The sequence below is a fragment of the Phacochoerus africanus genome, chromosome 4 (assembly GCF_016906955.1).
Source record: "Phacochoerus africanus isolate WHEZ1 chromosome 4, ROS_Pafr_v1, whole genome shotgun sequence".
Taxonomy (NCBI): Eukaryota; Metazoa; Chordata; class Mammalia; order Artiodactyla; family Suidae; genus Phacochoerus; species Phacochoerus africanus.
The window spans coordinates 97,694,107-97,710,348 of NC_062547.1; the positions used below are offsets into that span (position 1 = coordinate 97,694,107).

Consider the following 16,242-nt stretch of genomic DNA (forward strand, 5'->3'; position numbering starts at 1 on the left):
TTCTTGTTTCCCATCCCTATCACCGAACAAATCATCCTTCCAAATCTGACTTAAAAACTCCTCCCCCAGGAACCTTTCCCTAACCAAGCTTCACACCCCTCCATTTATGTCCTGACACTCATGTGTAATTTATATTAACTTCAACCTCCATATATTATTACTCATGTTTTGCATGTCTTCTAATTCCAGCTACAACGCAGTCTCTGACTTTTTAAGCTTCCACAGTGTTTAGCACAATATATGCATGTATGTATGTGATTATGTATATGCATGTGGGGGGGGGGTTGAATGAATAAAAGACTAAAGAACCTGAGTGGGGTGTAGGGGAGAAAACATTTCATAATTTTTCAGAAATCAAACTGGACCTTCCTAATACTAAAAAATCTGATTTCCAAAGCTATCTAAGTTTGGTTTTGGACATGTCAATAATAAAAAGGCATTGAAAAATTGTTTGAAAAACCTTTATGAAATATTCCAAAAAGCTTTTTAATAAATTATTAAGAGCACCAAACCAAAACATTTTACTAAATAGTGGGATAACCTTTCCTATAACTTTATAAATGTAGACTTCTTTTCATTTAAGACAAAGAATACTGAACAGGAATAGGTGTTGTGAATCAGGATAAAAAAGGCAATTCACTCTAAGTCAATATCTAATGCACATTTTGCAATTAATTTGAAAAGCCTGCTGTGGTTCATATGTATGTTATACTAAGTAAAAGAATGGTTTATATCAGGATGTTGTAGATCTCTGTACTTGTTTTGGTACTATAAAATATGACACATATACTGAAGCTGCTACTTAACAAAAAATTTTTGTTTATAATAGCTATTATTATTAAAATAGGATATAGTTTAAAAATTATTCTCAATGTGTATATTTTCAAATTTGCCTGACAGTGTCCTTTTGAGAAATTTGACAATTCATAGAGGACAGACATTTGAATTTCACTTTTATCATTAAAAATATTACACTTACATAACAACAAACAACAATATATAGTACCTTTTTTACTGAAGCACTCTGCAATTTATATTTAAAGCTTTGCAATAAAACAAAACTCAGTGTACTTTTTGTAAGTAAATTACACAACACATAATGTACACTATAATTACATTAAAAATAAATAAAATTAAACATGAAAATTCTGTACCATAACAATGGATTGTTTTACCTGTCATTCCAAATATTAGTTTAAATATTTGTTTTGAGTTCTAATGTATTTTAAACCCAAAGCCTTTATCTTTAAATAAATACTAAAAATATTAAGTTTGTAATATAAACATAAAACCCTTTATGCCCTTTTCCCTAGGACATCTAGGAAATAAAATAAATTAGAGGCAAGGATAGTTCTTTCTCTCTTTTTAAAATTTTTGGCCATGTCTGTGGCCTGTGGACTTTCCTGGGCCAGGGATCAAACCCATACCATAGCAGCAACCCAAGTTGCTGAGTGAAAAAGCTGGATCCTTAACTTGCTGCGCCACAAGAGAACTTCTGGATGGTTCTTTCTTGTACTATAAAATGCTTCTCGTTTCCCCATATACTTCTATGTCATTTCTAGAGCAAACATTACAACATGATGTCAAATTATAAGCTTTGGCAAATTATAAGCTTATTTAAGTGGTTTCTTATTTGGAAAAAAGAAAAAAAATTAAACTAAGAAGTTCCTTTTTTGGCTTATTCATTCTCAACCTTTTTTCCTCTAATATACAATAGTAGTATAAAAGCACTTCTTGAAATGCTCACTACTTTAAACAACACAAAATGAACTGGATTAATTTACAGAATTAATCAAAAGGGATTACCAGTACAGATACTAGGGTGAGGTCCTAGAATTTGTTACACGTAGGGCTAAACTTGCAAGAGATCGCATGGCAAAGGTAGAAACTTTGTGACATATCCCAGCTTTTGAAATATAGTTAGAAGCCAATCGAAAAAGCCTTTCAGCACCAAAGGTATTGAAGTGCCCAGGAAGCACCTTCTCTACCAGACCTCGGTCCACTAATTCTATCAGACGTTCACAGGTTCCAATATAGTCACTTATCCGGCTGTAGGGGAGCCAATCAATCAGTGATCCATCGTACACGACATCTCCACTGAAGAGAATCTTTCGGTCTTTGTCATGTAAGCAAATACTGCCCCTGGAATGACCAGGCATGTGCATAACAGTGAGTTGTCTGTCACCAAGGTTGATTACATCCCCTATAAATGGAAACAAAATTTACAGATAAACGTGTTATATACTTGACTTTAATCACTTAAATCATAGTACCCTAAATGGTTTCAAAGATGTTGGGAAGGATGATAGCTAGTGTACATTTAATATACTAATGTACATTGTGTATATACCCAAGGGAGATACGGCTGTATAGTTTCTCAAGTTTATTTCACCACAAAACTTCAAAACAAAAATCTTTTCAGAATATCCACTGTACTAGTATCCTAGTGACATAATTCATGAATGGTGTGAATGGTGCTCTAGTGCACAGTAATATATTTTTGCTTTTGGGGGGGGGTCACATTATGGGAATTAAGCCTTAAGGAATCAGTACAAATGATGATGCTCTAGCTACTGCTATTGCTGTAATAAACTGTTCTTCATCTCTGACCAGGAACCTCATGTCCTCTGTCAAAATCCATTAAACTGTGGCAGGCTAACTTGCTAACTTGCAAATAGGGTAAAATCTCAAACTCTTCCCAGATATTTAACAGTAGAGAGGAAACTGAGCTATATTAATACAAAATTGCTCTTTTGCTGGATTTAAAAATTAGTACTAACTTAAGTAAATCATAATAAGTTAAAAGATTCATACTGTTATCACTGGTGCAAAAATACAAAGACAGAAAAAATATCAATGAAATATAGCTAAAAATAGCAAAATTAAAATGTATAATGTAATAATCAGAATTTGCTAAACATAAAAAAAGACAAAAAAGGAAAAATAAAGGGATAAACAAGAAATGAGACATAGAAAACAAATAACAAAATGGCAAACCTAAATATAATTATATCAATAATTACATTAAATATTAAAGGGATAAACATTCTAATCAAAAGCAGAGATTGCCCAACCACCTAGAAAAGCAAGATGTATACGCAGTCTACAAAAGAGGAATTACAAAGTTAAAGACAAAAATAGGTTGAAGAGTTATACCATATATTAAATATTAATGATAAGAGATCTAGAGTGGCTATATTGTCAGACAAAAATAGATTTTTATATAAGGAATATCACTAAAGAAAAGAGGTACATTTTATGATATACAATAGGTCAATGCATGAAAAAAATCTAAAATAAATTTGTGTATGTACCTAAAACAGAGACTAAAAATTCATAAAGTAAAATTGACAAGATTGAAAAAAGAATAAACAGTTCAACAATTATGCCTAGAGATTTAAATATTCTTCTCTGAATAATGCATAATATAAATATATAGAAAATCATTAAGGATACAGACAATCTGAACATTACTATCAACTTGACCTACCTGACATATATAAAATAGTTTACCCCGAAATAACTAAGAATACATACTTTTCAATTGCACATGAAATTTGCCAGGCTATAAAGCTAGGCTATAAAACTCAATAAATGTAAAAGGAATAAAATCATACAAGGTATGTTCTCTGATGGCAACATAATTAAGTTAGAAATCAATATTTAAAAAAATAGGAAATATCCAAATAAGTAAACTCACATTTATATACTACTTATGGATCCAAGAAGAAATCGTAAGGGAGATCAGAGAATCACTTGAACTAAATGAAAATTGAAACATATCAAAATATATAGACTTTAGCTAAAGCATACTTAGAAGAAAATTTTTTTTTGCTTAAAATGCTTATTTAGGGAGTTCCCTTGTGGCACAGTGAGTTAAGTATCCAGTTGTGTTACTGCAACAGCCTGGGTTGCTGCTGTGGTGTACGTTCAATCCCTGGCCTAGGAACTAGTGCATGCTGCATATGTGACCAAAATGAAAAAGGCTTATTTATAAAGTAGTAAATGTTTAAAATCAACAACTAAAGTTTCTATCTTAAGAAGTTAGTTAAAGAAGAACAAATCAATCACAAAAATAAATATTAAGGAAAAAAAAATAATGGCCAGAGAAGAAATAATATGAAACAGAGAGCAAACATCAACAGAGAAAATCACGGAAAACAATAAATGGTTCTTTGAAAAAAGCAGCAAAATTGATAAACCTTTTGCTAGACAAAGTTAGAGAAACACAAATTGCAAAAATCAAGAATAAAAGTGGAGATATTACTATAGACCCTAAAGAAATTAAAGGGAGTATAAAGGCATGTTAGAAATAACTTTAAGCCAAGAAACTTGACAACTTAGTTGAAACAAATTCTTAGAGACAAATGAGCAGAAATGATCAAAGAAATATACTCTAACTAGACCTATATCTAGCAATGAAACTGATCAATAATTAAATCTCCCCACAAAGAAGATCTGGGCTGAAAGATGGCTTCATTGATCGATTCTGTCAATATTTAAGACAGAGAAAATATCAATCATATAAAGAGTTTCAGAATATAGATGAGGAGGGGAAACTTTCTAATTCAATTTCACCCTGTTAAAAGCCAGACAATGTAAAAAGAAAACTACAAACAAATACTGCTAATGAATGTAGTCTCAAAATCTTAATAATTAAAATATTGGCAAATTAAATACAGCAATTTATAAACAGGATAATGACAAAATGGGGTTTATCTCAGCAATGTAAGTTTGGATTGACTTCTGAAAATCTATTAATATATTATGCCATATTAAAAAAATAAAGGAGAAAAGCCATACATTCATTTCAACAGATTGAGAAAAGGTATATGACAAACATCAATCTTTATTTGTAATTTAAAAAACTTTCAGGAAACTAGAAATAGAACTGATAAAGTGCATCTAAGAAAAACCTACACCTAATCTCTCACCAAATAGAAACAGTAAATGCCTTCCTCCTAAGATATAAGATAGGAAGGCAAGGACATCTGTTCTTATCACTTCTGTTTAACATTGTACTGAAGATTCTAGCCAGTGCATTAAGCCAAGAAAAAGAGAATAAAGTCACATAGATTTCCAAAGAAGTAAATCTGTCGTTATTCACAGACAATGTGATCTTTACATGTAGAAAAATTCCAAGAAATATACAAAAAAACTAGAGAATTAAAAACCAAGTTTAGTACTATCACAGGTTACAAGATCAACATAAAAAATCAATTTTATTTTTATATGCTAGCAGTAAATGATCAAAAATGAATTTAAAAAATATTCTATTTACAGTAGCAACAAAAGAATATTTAGATACTTAGGAAAAAACAAAAGATGTTTTGTTATATCCGTACACTGAAAACTATAATAACACTTTTAAGAGAAATTAAAAACCTAAGCAAAAGGAGAAATAAGCTATAATATTCATTGACTGGAAGACTCAAAATTGTTAAGATGGTAGTTAAATCCAATTTTTCCTATAGCTGCACTCTCTAATAGTACTTTCTGAGATTATGGAAATGTTCTGTATCAACACTGTCCAATATGATAGCCACTAGCTACATATGGCTAATGACACTCAAAATAAAGCTAGTGCAACTAAGGAACTACCTTTTTTTTTTAGGCCACACCTGCATATCAAAAGTTCCCAGGCTAGGGGTCGAATTGGAGGTATAGCCGCCAGCCTACACCACAGCCACAGTAATGCAGGATCCAAGTGAGGCCAGGGATCGAACCTGCATCCTTAATCCACCAAGCCACAATGGGAACTCCAGGAACTAAATTTTTAATTTTGAAATCAGTCTTAAACTAAATTTGTATTAGATAGCTACATGTGGCTAGTGACTACTGGTTAGTAAAGATCTATAGATTCAACAATCTCAATCAAAACCATGACATGCTTTTTTTGTTTTTCGGCTGCACTTGCAGCATAAGGATGTTCCCAGGCCAGGAATCAAATTTAAACCACAGCTGTGGCAACACCAGATCTTTAACCCACTGTGCTGGCCAGGGATTAAACCCATGCTGCCAAAGAGACAACACAGGATCCTTAACCTGCTGTGCTACAGCAGAACTCCAACATGCTTTTTTTATAGAATCTGAAAATATGGTTCTAAAATTTATAGGGAAATGCAAATGACCTAGAAGAGCCAAACAATTTTGAAAAACAGGTACAAGGTTGGAGGACTTACACAATCTAATTTCAAGAATTATAATAAAGTTACAATAACCAAGAGAGGGTGGTGCTAGCTAAATGACAATCAACAAAAGATACTAGAGTCCACAAGGAAACACTCACATATATAGTGGATTTTTGAGAAAGATATCAACCAACATAATTTAATGGGTAAAAGGATAGTCTCTTCAACAAATTAGACCAAATTAGACTGGGATACTTTAGATATCTGTATGCAGAATAACCAAAAATAACCTCTCAATCCTTAATTTGCAATATTAACAAAAATGAACTCCAAAATGGATCATAAACCTAAATGTGAGAACTACAGAAGAAAATCTTTGTAATTCTGAGCTATCACAGAGCTCTCAAACATGACACAAAGAGCATAAAATATAAGGAAAAATGACTAACTGGAGTATACTCAAGTTGTAAACTTTCTTGCTTGAAAAGATACCATTAAGAAAATGAAAAGGCAGGCCACAGACTGGAAGCAAATATCTGCAAAATGTATATCTGATAAAGGACTTGAATTCAGAATATACGAAGTACTCCTACAACTCAATAACAATAAAACAAAAATTCAATTTTTAAAAAAAGAGATTTTGATAGACCTTTTAACAAAGAAGAAATTTAAATAGCAAACAAATATCTGAAAAGATGCTCAATATCCTTAGTCATTAAGGAAATGCAAATTAAACCTCAGTAAAATATCACTACCCATTTATTAGAACATCAGTCAAAAGAACTAACAAAATCAAGCACTGGCAGAGATGTGAATAAACTGGAAATCTTATATACTGCAGCTAGGAATATAAAATGGTTGGACACCTTCTTAAACTTTTTTACATAGATTTACCATGCAACCCAGAAAATCCATTTCTAGGTCTCTATCAAGGAAATGAAAACATGCATCCATACAAAGACTTAACATGCAAGTGTTCATGCTGCATTATTCATAACAATTCCAAAATAGAAAATCCAAATTGCCTTCAACAGGTGAATATACAAATGTGTTATATCCATAAATGAGTTATTTCTCAGTATTAGAAAAGAATTATTTATAGATAACATGGATGAATCTCCAAAACATTATGCCAAGTGAAAGAGACATAAAAGACTATATATTATAGAATTATGTTTTTGGAAAGTTTTTAGAAAAACAAAACTGTAGTAACACAAAACAGATTGGTGGGGCCCACCCAGGCTGGGAGCAGGGATTGTCCTGGTCCTGTATTGAATCCAAGTAATTATATTAAGATGCACTCAGGTGCTCCCAAATTTCCCTACATTCCAATCCTAAGAGGCCAGATTCCTTCACAGGATAATTGTTCTAGACTGAAGGTGCTTCTGGGGATCACAGGCCATTGCCATTTCCTGTTGATTAGCAAGTAAGGTAAAAGAAATTTCAGCTAAGTTGGTTGATTTAATAATAGAGCTGTTGGAACCAGACTGTTTTATACCTGTACAGAGAGGAGAGGAATGAGAGAAATCTGATGCTAAAAAAGAAGCTGTAGAGAATGACCGATGGAGAGGTAGAGGGTTACAGGTCTTTTATATTCAAGGCTGGGTGATATTAAAAATATTTAGCAATAGATAAGATATAAGCACCCCTGCATCAAAATGAACAACTATAAGCAACTGCTAAGGCCATAGTGACTGAACATTATTAGATCTGTCATTACCCTGTAGCTTTATATAAATGCGCCTTATGATAATGCTCATATGTAATTTCAAGACCTCTCTTACAAGAACCAAAACTCTATGAAATGTATCATGTGCAAAAATAAATATCACATATAAATATACATAAAAGATATATATACACATAACTATCCTTCCACACTCTCAGCCTAACCCAGCTGTCATCAGATTCCAATCATACCAGACATCTTTTGGCTTCTCAAATACCCTTTCCCATCTTGGAATCTCTCTTTATATTTTATTTCATTTTCAATCAAAGAATTAGAGGTACAAATTTCAAGTAAAATATTTCAGGAGGGCTTAAAATGTAAGAAACAGTTATTTGCCCTATTCTGGCTCTATCTCCAATCCAGCTTCCCAGAGGGGAGCTTTTAACAATTTTACCTACTTCGTCTGGTAGTTGCTTCTACTGGATATAGTTAACCTGCAAATAATATTTATAGTCCATTTCTTGGTTTACCAATTAGATATACTCTGATTTTATTCATGCATGACCACTTCTTGGTTTTTCATTTTAGATGTTATCCATTGACTTCCACTCTGAAATACAAGGATCTTTAGTAGCTCTTTTTACTCCTCTCTCCACTTACCATCCCACAGTGTATACATTTTGCATCCTCTCATCCCGTCAAGAGTAATGATTCAACTGCCCAGATCTGGAACCGTCCAAGCCTGAGGTTCTAACACTGTCAGTGTCATCCTTTGCCATCATCCTGATGATTCCTTTTAACTTTCTCTTGCATTAGAACACCTATTTACTATATTCCATGTCTTCCTCTTGGTTTATTCCCTTATTTTGAAGGGAGTAAATAGATAAAGATCTAAGTAACAGAATGTGGGCAATAATACTTTGAGAACTTGATTGATAGTGGAATGGTTTGAGAAGTCTCAGTTGGAAAAGTTTTATTCAAATAAGACACAGCTGGAGTTCCCGTCGTGGCTCAGTGGAAACAAATCTGACTAGTATCCATGAGGACTCAGGTTCAATCCCTGGTCTTGCTCAGCAGGTTAAGGATCTGGTGTTGCTGTGAGCTGTGGTGGAGGCCAGCAGCTACAGCTCTGATTCGACCCTAGCCTGGGAACCTCCATATGCCACAGATGCGGCCCTAAAATTATAAGAAAGAAAGAAAATAAAAACAAAACAAATAAGGCACAGCTCTTCTTTTCTAGCTCCAAAGTCATTGTGATCTGTATAGATGACCCCTTCTGTTTAAATCTGTAACTGTAGACTCTTCTTTGACCCCAGTGTTCTTAAACTTTATAATAATGTGCCCTGGGTTGGATGTGTTTTCATCTATTGTACTGAGAATTCTGGGGGCTCTTTCAATCTGGAATTTTATATCCCTTAAATTATGGGATATTTTCTTGAATTACCTCTACTATGCTTTCTTTTCTTCTACTTTCTCTATTTGCTCCATCTGCGCTCATACAATAATATACCAGTGTCTCATTTTTCATTCTGGTCCTTAACTGGTTCTTTCCTAGTTTTGATTTTGCGTATCTGCTCCTTTTTTAAGTTTTTCAACTTTATTTTCTGGATATTCTACTGAATAATTTCTGACATTTTAAATTCCAAGAGCTCTTTTATGAGTCTGAGTACTGTTCTATTGCTTATTTTTAAGGCATCCTGTTACCTCTTAGATATCTTGAATGCAATAGCCACCAATATCCCCTGATGGTATTAATGACTGTCCTCTCCTCTCAAGTTGCTTTATGGTTTAGTATTTGACCTCACCTGAGAGGATTTTCTTGGATTTTTCATAATGCTTGAGTGCCTGTTTAAGAGTGCAGGAATAATAAAAAGCTTGTATGAAGCACATGCATGGAGCCTGGTGACCTAGGCTCCACTGTAAAAAGTTCAAGCAAAGGAATTCTGTTGTGGCTCAGTAGATTAAAGATGCGGCATTGTCACTGCTGTGGCCCTGGTTACTGCAGTGGCCTGGGTTTGATTCCTGGCCCAGGAACTTCATGCTGTGGTGTGGCAAAAAAAAAAAAAAAAAAAAAAGCCAGTTTTGGTGTCCCCAGTGCCTCAGGGGGTTAAGGGTCTGGCATTGTCGCTGCAATGGCTTGGGTTGCTGCTATAGCATGGGTTCGACCCCTAGCCCAGGAACTTCCAATAACAAAAAAGTTCAAGCCAAGGATTACTTAAGAATCAGCACTTTAGTCTTTTTTTCTAGGGCTGGGCAGATTTTCCAAAAAGATTCTTTTAATTTCCTACCTGGGGAGTAAAGGCCAGATTTTCATCCTTCCAGGAAACTAGTAAAAAACATGCATTATCTCTTTTTTCTTTATATACATGTACATACACTTACCCCTACTCTATTTTCCATCTAAACCCCTGAGCTCAGTAGTACCTGGTACCCCCCTCAATCAAGAAACCCCTTTGTTTTATTCTCTCTAGAGAACAAACTAACTGGGTGGGAGATGAGAGTTTTATTAGGAAGAGTTCCAGAGTTTTATTAACAGCTTCTTAAATGGCTTTCAACCAATTCTACTTATTTTAGTATGCTTCCCTTAGCCTCTACTAAAGTACCAGCTAGTGCTAATTCCTGAGCCTTTTAGGTCTCCTGCAGTGCAAACCTGAATGGTTCTGAATTTTCCATTGCCAGCATAGGATAAGACAGCTAACCCAGGAGTTCCCATTGTGGCTCAGCAGAAACGAATCCAACTAGGAACCATGAGGCTGTGGGTTTGATCCCTGGCCTCGCTCACTGACTTAAAGATCCAACTTACTGTGAGCTGTGGTGTAGGTTGCAGATGCGGCTTGGATCTGGTGTTGCTGTGGCTCTGGTGTAGGCCGACAGCAACAGCTCTGATTAGACCCCAAGCCTGGGAACCTCCATATGCTGTGGGTATGGCCCTTAAAAAGACAAACAAACAAACAAAAACAAACCTGCTAACTCGATCACCATATTTATTCTCCAGTATCCAAAATAGAACCTCAGTCAATGTGAATTTATACATAAAATAGACAAATCATGGTTCACTTGCAGTAATCTTAGTGTGGTTTTGAGAAGGAGTCACATTAGATGTGTTTGTTCAAATTGCTGCTGCCTTTCTGGAATCTGTTTTTTGTTTTTAACCTCTTCAAATGATTTAAGTTCACCTGAAAAACTGTTCTAATATGTTGGTGACTCTGGAAAAATTATTTAAACATGGACAATAGAGGTCAAAATGCCTGCACTTCATATTACTTGAATAGTATGAAAAATAGTCCAAATGATGTGTGCCCACTCAAGAATGTGCTGTATAACCTAAGGTTTACTGCTATCTTCTTAAAGGAAGATACGACTTTACTATTAGTAGGAAGAGTAGTTTTTTTCATTAAAGATGATTTTCCATCAAAGATGATGCACAGAATGATGATCTCTCCTTGTCCCTCACATCCAACTCAGCTTTTGGGTTAGTGAAACAGTACACAGATTTGTATCTTTCCATGACAAGCGGTCATCAAAACACTAAATGAAATGACATAAGCTGATGAATTCAGTCTTACGTTCTAACCAAAACAATGAAAATGTTATGCTGTTAGTTAGGTATGTTCTGTTCATATATGTGGAACTGTGTATGAGTTTTTCTAGATCTCCTTCCAGACATCTGCATTAATGATATCAAGTTAGCAAGCCACACCATTCAGAAGAGACAGGAAATTAATATTCCTGAGAAAAGAGGAAATTAGATACTATTTGAGGGCATGAGGCATCCAGCTTCTAATGAAAAACAACTTTTAATTTACATAGAATTACCACCTTCAAAGTGTGTAGTAAATACTGAGCTTTCTTTTCACACTTTCAAAGGCTTAAAGCACTGCACAGGTGACTTGCAGGCTACTTGCAATTCCAAAATACTATAATTTTACCATCAACTGGGATATAGGAAACCTGGATTCTAGTCCCAGTTCTTTCCCTAACTTGGCTATGTGACCCCAGGCATGATATTCAAGCTTGCTTGGATTCCATCTATAAAACAATAATTTCTATCATTCTTTCATCATTGATTTCCTATTTCTGGTAAAGGAGCAAAAAGTAAATAAATAAAAATTTATTCATTTAGATAATTTAAATATATTTTAAATACTTATGTAAAGATTTTTTGTCCTGGGTGTCAGAGTTTAGTCTGAATACCCATCAACACCATGGAAATCCTACCTTTAAATGTTTCAGTTTAATCAAGAAATACAGTAACTAAAAGCACATTTAATGTAAATGTAGTTTTCTTTCATCTGAAATTGTCAGGTAAAGTAGGACTCCCATCTAAACCCATGGGTTTTTTTTTTTTAATTTTTAGATTTAAAATTTTAATGAAGACTTTTTAAGTAGGGTGTGAGATATACAATCTTGCTTTCTATTTTTTATATCTCAGGTGATCAAGATCTCATTTTTGTAAAATATTTCATTATTGCATACTAGTTGGTCATAAAATGAACCTTACTGTACTGCAGCAACTAGATTTTTCCACCTCTTAGAGGAAGGATTTAATAGATTAAATTGGCAAATAAAATGGTTTCAAGATAGAAATGAAAGGGACTTTCACATCCTACTCAGAATTACCAGTTTTATGGAGGATTTACGTGAGAGCTGCATGCTTTGATCTATTGCACCTGGGTTCAAATCCTAGCTCTTTGTTACTATCTTGCTCTGTAAATTCTAGGCAAGCCATTTAATTAGGAGTCAGCAACCTCGCTTCCAATGAGTTGTCAGGATTAAATGAAATCATCAAAAGCATCCTAAAAAGAAAATATACAAACAGCACTGCTATGACTGGTTCAATTATTTAAGTGCCTGTGTAGAGCTGGAAGGGCAGGAACCCTATCCTATTTTATTCTTTCTGAACCCCATCTTGTTTTTTCAGAGCCAAGAAGCCCAAGGTGATTTATGCATCAGTCCACATACTTCACCATCATCGGAAACAGCCTCCTCATTAATCGTTCTCAGGCCTTGCTTTCAACCAGAACAGAGAGCTGCCATACTCTAAGATTCAGACATACTCTACTTTTTATGTTCACTATCAAGCTTCTTCTCCTGTGAGGCAACATCAAGAACAGAAACCTATCTGGAAGATAAGGATGAATGAACAGTTTGAAACCACTGACTGCTCTCTAATGGCTTTCTAAGCCTACAGGTGTGAACCAGGCAGATGAAGTCAGCAGTTCTCAAAAGCATAGAGCATGACATGCACTCTCCATGAGGCGTCATTCCTTAAAAGTCTTCTTAAGGAAGACTTTTCTCTAGAAAAGTGCCTGAAAATGTCGGACAGATGTTTGGGGGAAGAATGGAAATCCTAGATATAAGGCTCTGTTGGTGTTATTGCTGTACGTTACACAGGAAACTGACTAGGGGGTGGGGCCGGCTCTCATTTGAGTACTCTGCATTGCTACCCTATGCCAGAGCTGGTCTCCGGTAAGGAGGACTAAGACGGCCTTCCATCGACCTGATGTCGACTGGGGTTTTGAATCAGGAAGGGTGAAACAGAAGTAGTGTTTCTGCGATGGGACAAAATAAGGCCCCTTACAGCCACGCACGTCTGCAACAAGCACTCCTCGGACAGTTTCTCCCCAATCCCTTCCCTTAATGAGAGAGCGCGCGCTCGTGAAGGGCCATTACCATCCTGCAGAATGAGGGTGGGCTGCACCGCCTGCACTCGAAACTGCCTGGCCCTCCAGCCGGGGCTCGGAGCCCGGACCACCTCACTGTCGGACAGCCAGGTCACGGTTTCAAAGTTGTCCCCGCGAGCCAGCGCCTCGGCCTCGGCGTGGTGCACTGCCACCCGGTCGAACTGGTAGAGGCCGCCGGAGTGGTCGAAGTGCACGTGAGTGGCCACAGCCAGCAGTGGCCGGCATGCCGCATCCTCTTTGGCCCCGCGGTCCTGCAAAAGGCCAGAAGAGTACAGGTACTCCGGGAGGCTGCGCAGGCCCAGGCCTGTGTCGATCACAACGTCTTGCTCCGAGCCTCGCACTAGCCAGATGTTGGCGCGGTTGCCTGACTCATAGAAGCGTTCCTGAATCCAGAAGATACCGTCGCCCAGAGACTTGTGGGCGTACCACTCGAGCGCCGACATGCTGAGTAGGGATGCGGCCAGGCGGAGTGGGTGTGGGCGTGTGTGCCTCCTGCAGGCTGTCCAGACTTCGGCGCTGCGGCGGGATAGACTGGTCCGCCTGCAGTCGGGGAGAAGGCGCAGAGCAAGAAGGGGGCGGAGGATGTGAAGGGGGTGGGAGGAAAACTGGGAGGAGGAAGGACTCTCGGAGACGCTGCCTTCCGCACCCTCCCTCCCGGTCCGCAAAAAACAGAGACCTATCTCCTTGCACCCCGGTGCAGAAACAATCGCAGCATCAGAGGGCACAGCAGAAAGCAGCGTCAATTCAGTAGACAAGGGATTCAGAAAGCGACACTCTTCCTACCGCCAGGTGTTTGACTGCAGAGGGCAGTGGCCAGGTTTGAAAGGCCCCAGGGCCGCCCACACACCGCGCGCCGTGATGCGCACTTCCAGCCGGCGCAGAAAGAGTCAGGCCAAGGAGGTTGGACCTGTACGGTTCCCGCCAAGGGATAAAAAGCTCTCTCCCCAGAGGGCGTGGCCTACCTAGCTAGTGGGCGGAGCTAACTGGTGCACTCGGAACGCGATTCTGAGGCCTCGTGGAGGGCGGAGCGCGCTTTTCCAGAGGTGGAACCAGCACTCGGCGTCGGAACCTTCTGTCCGCACCCCTTCCTTGCCGGCCGGCACTTCGGCCGCACAGTTTTCTCAAGCTTCAAGACTTAGTAAGCAGGTAACAGAGGAGGCAATGGAGGGGTTGGGAGGAGATGGAATGAGTAGGGGGGGAGTTAAAGGGGCACGTGGAAAAGACCGGGGAAGGCAGGAGTGGAGATTCATTATAGAGCCTCTGGATTGAGGGACGTAGCGAGATCTCTTAATCCCTTCACAATCTTTTAAAATCGTCGTTCCAGATTTTATCTTGTCTCCACTTATTAGGACTGTTTTCAGTGAGTTCGAAGGGAATTTATGCTTTTACTGATGGTTGATTTTCAATTCCGATGGTATGATTGCTTCAAGCACGAGTCATTGCCGCAGACTTGCTGCTAAGGACGCACTATTCAGTACGTTTTTTGTTTTTTGTTTTTTGTTTTTTACCGTTAGCACTTTACCCTGTACTGTGAGGAGAGGTGTTGTTGATAAGGTTTTACTCCTCTTCTGAAAAATTAAATTATATATTCCTTCCCTTCCCCTTCCTTGTTTTGGTTACTTTGCCCGCTGTTGGAAGAGAGCAAAGAAAGTTGGTAGAAAGGCTCAACTAAGGAAGGGTGGAGGCAGCTGCACCTTGAGAGGGCAGGAAAAGTGGATAATGATTGGGTGTGGCCCCATCAGCTGAAAAAATCATCCCTAGTATTAACATAAGGTCCCTGTCCCCATCCCTCAGCTCCTCGCTGTTGATATATCCATTCAGACTTAAACAATTCCCTTGAGAATTCGACTAACCTCCCTATCCAGCCAGGAAAAATTATAAAGAGACCCATGAGACAGCATTATAAAAGATAATTATGAAAACTCTTATTGTCTCAGCTACTAATAAGCCTTCATAGAGGGAGAGGTGTTCTCTCCTTCCCTATAAACCTTAAGTCTTTGAGGGGGATGCAACTTTTCTGAATGTTTACCTAACCTAGTTAGAATTTATCCAGACACTCTGTTCAGGGCTATCCTTATGTACAAGTCCCTCAGCTAAATGATGTGTGAAAAACAGAATTGCTTTTTTTTTTTTAAAAGTCATGATCTGGGTTCTCAGGAATTTGAGGGAAGCAATATCTTCACAAAAATGTTTGCAGTAAAAAGCAAATGAGATATGTACCCCAGAGGAAGTAAAAACCAGGTGCTATGAGAATATGCATGGAAGGGACTGATGAGTAGAGGCATTTGAGCTGGCCTTAAAAGACCACTGTTGTTAGGATGTTCTCAGCACGAAAGTAGAGAGCTCTCTGTAGTTTTATTTTCCCTCTAGGTAAAGGGAGGTGAATTGGAGTGATATTCTTACTAAGCCATGAGCTCAGCAATAATTCATCCAATTTTTATTGGACTTTTGCCAGGCTCTATTTGGTGATGGGGCAGGAAGAGGTGAATAAATCTTCAAAGAGGCCTTCACACTTACAGATCCTTCTGCTTGTATTACACTTTCCCTTGTATATCCTTTCCTGATTCTCAGCATGGCTTTTTCCTTCTGTCAGTTTTGTGCTCAAATATTACAGAATACAGGACCTCTTCAACCACTCTTTCTGTAATAGCACCCATGTTTCCTGCTTTTTTTTCCACATCACTGATCACTACCTGACATTTTCTATGAAATATTTTTTCCCTTTCCTGTAGTAGACTCTAAGCACCATGAAAACAGG

At 37.4% G+C, this 16,242-nt stretch overlaps 2 protein-coding genes across 2 annotated transcripts in view; one reads left to right on the top strand and one right to left on the bottom strand.

Moving 5' to 3' along the window:
* Positions 1–853: 853 nt before the first annotated feature.
* MBLAC2 (metallo-beta-lactamase domain containing 2) lies at positions 854–14,043 on the bottom strand. The gene is made up of 2 exons (XM_047778276.1): positions 13,474–14,043; positions 854–2,203 (listed from the first exon to the last, which is right to left on the bottom strand). The coding sequence occupies exons 1-2, from the start codon at positions 13,925–13,927 to the stop codon at positions 1,818–1,820; spliced, it is 840 nt and encodes a 279-aa protein (XP_047634232.1). The 5' UTR covers positions 13,928–14,043; the 3' UTR covers positions 854–1,817.
* A 326-nt stretch (positions 14,044–14,369) lies between these two features.
* POLR3G (RNA polymerase III subunit G) overlaps positions 14,370–16,242 on the top strand; it is a 40,665-nt gene continuing 38,792 nt past the window's right edge. The window contains exon 1 of the mRNA XM_047778277.1: positions 14,370–14,630. The gene's annotated coding sequence lies outside the window, so the exon portion shown is untranslated. The remainder of the gene's footprint in view (positions 14,631–16,242) is intronic.

Bases quoted from the DNA above. Each gene is read 5' to 3' on its own strand.
- MBLAC2 (XM_047778276.1), bottom strand. From the start codon at position 13,927: ATGTCGGCGCTCGAGTGGTACGCCCACAAGTCTCTGGGCGACGGTATC. The intron at 2,204-13,473 runs GTAATGGCCCTT...TTCCATTTATAG, and splicing joins CACCCTCATTCTGCAGGATG to GGGATGTAATCAACCTTGGT.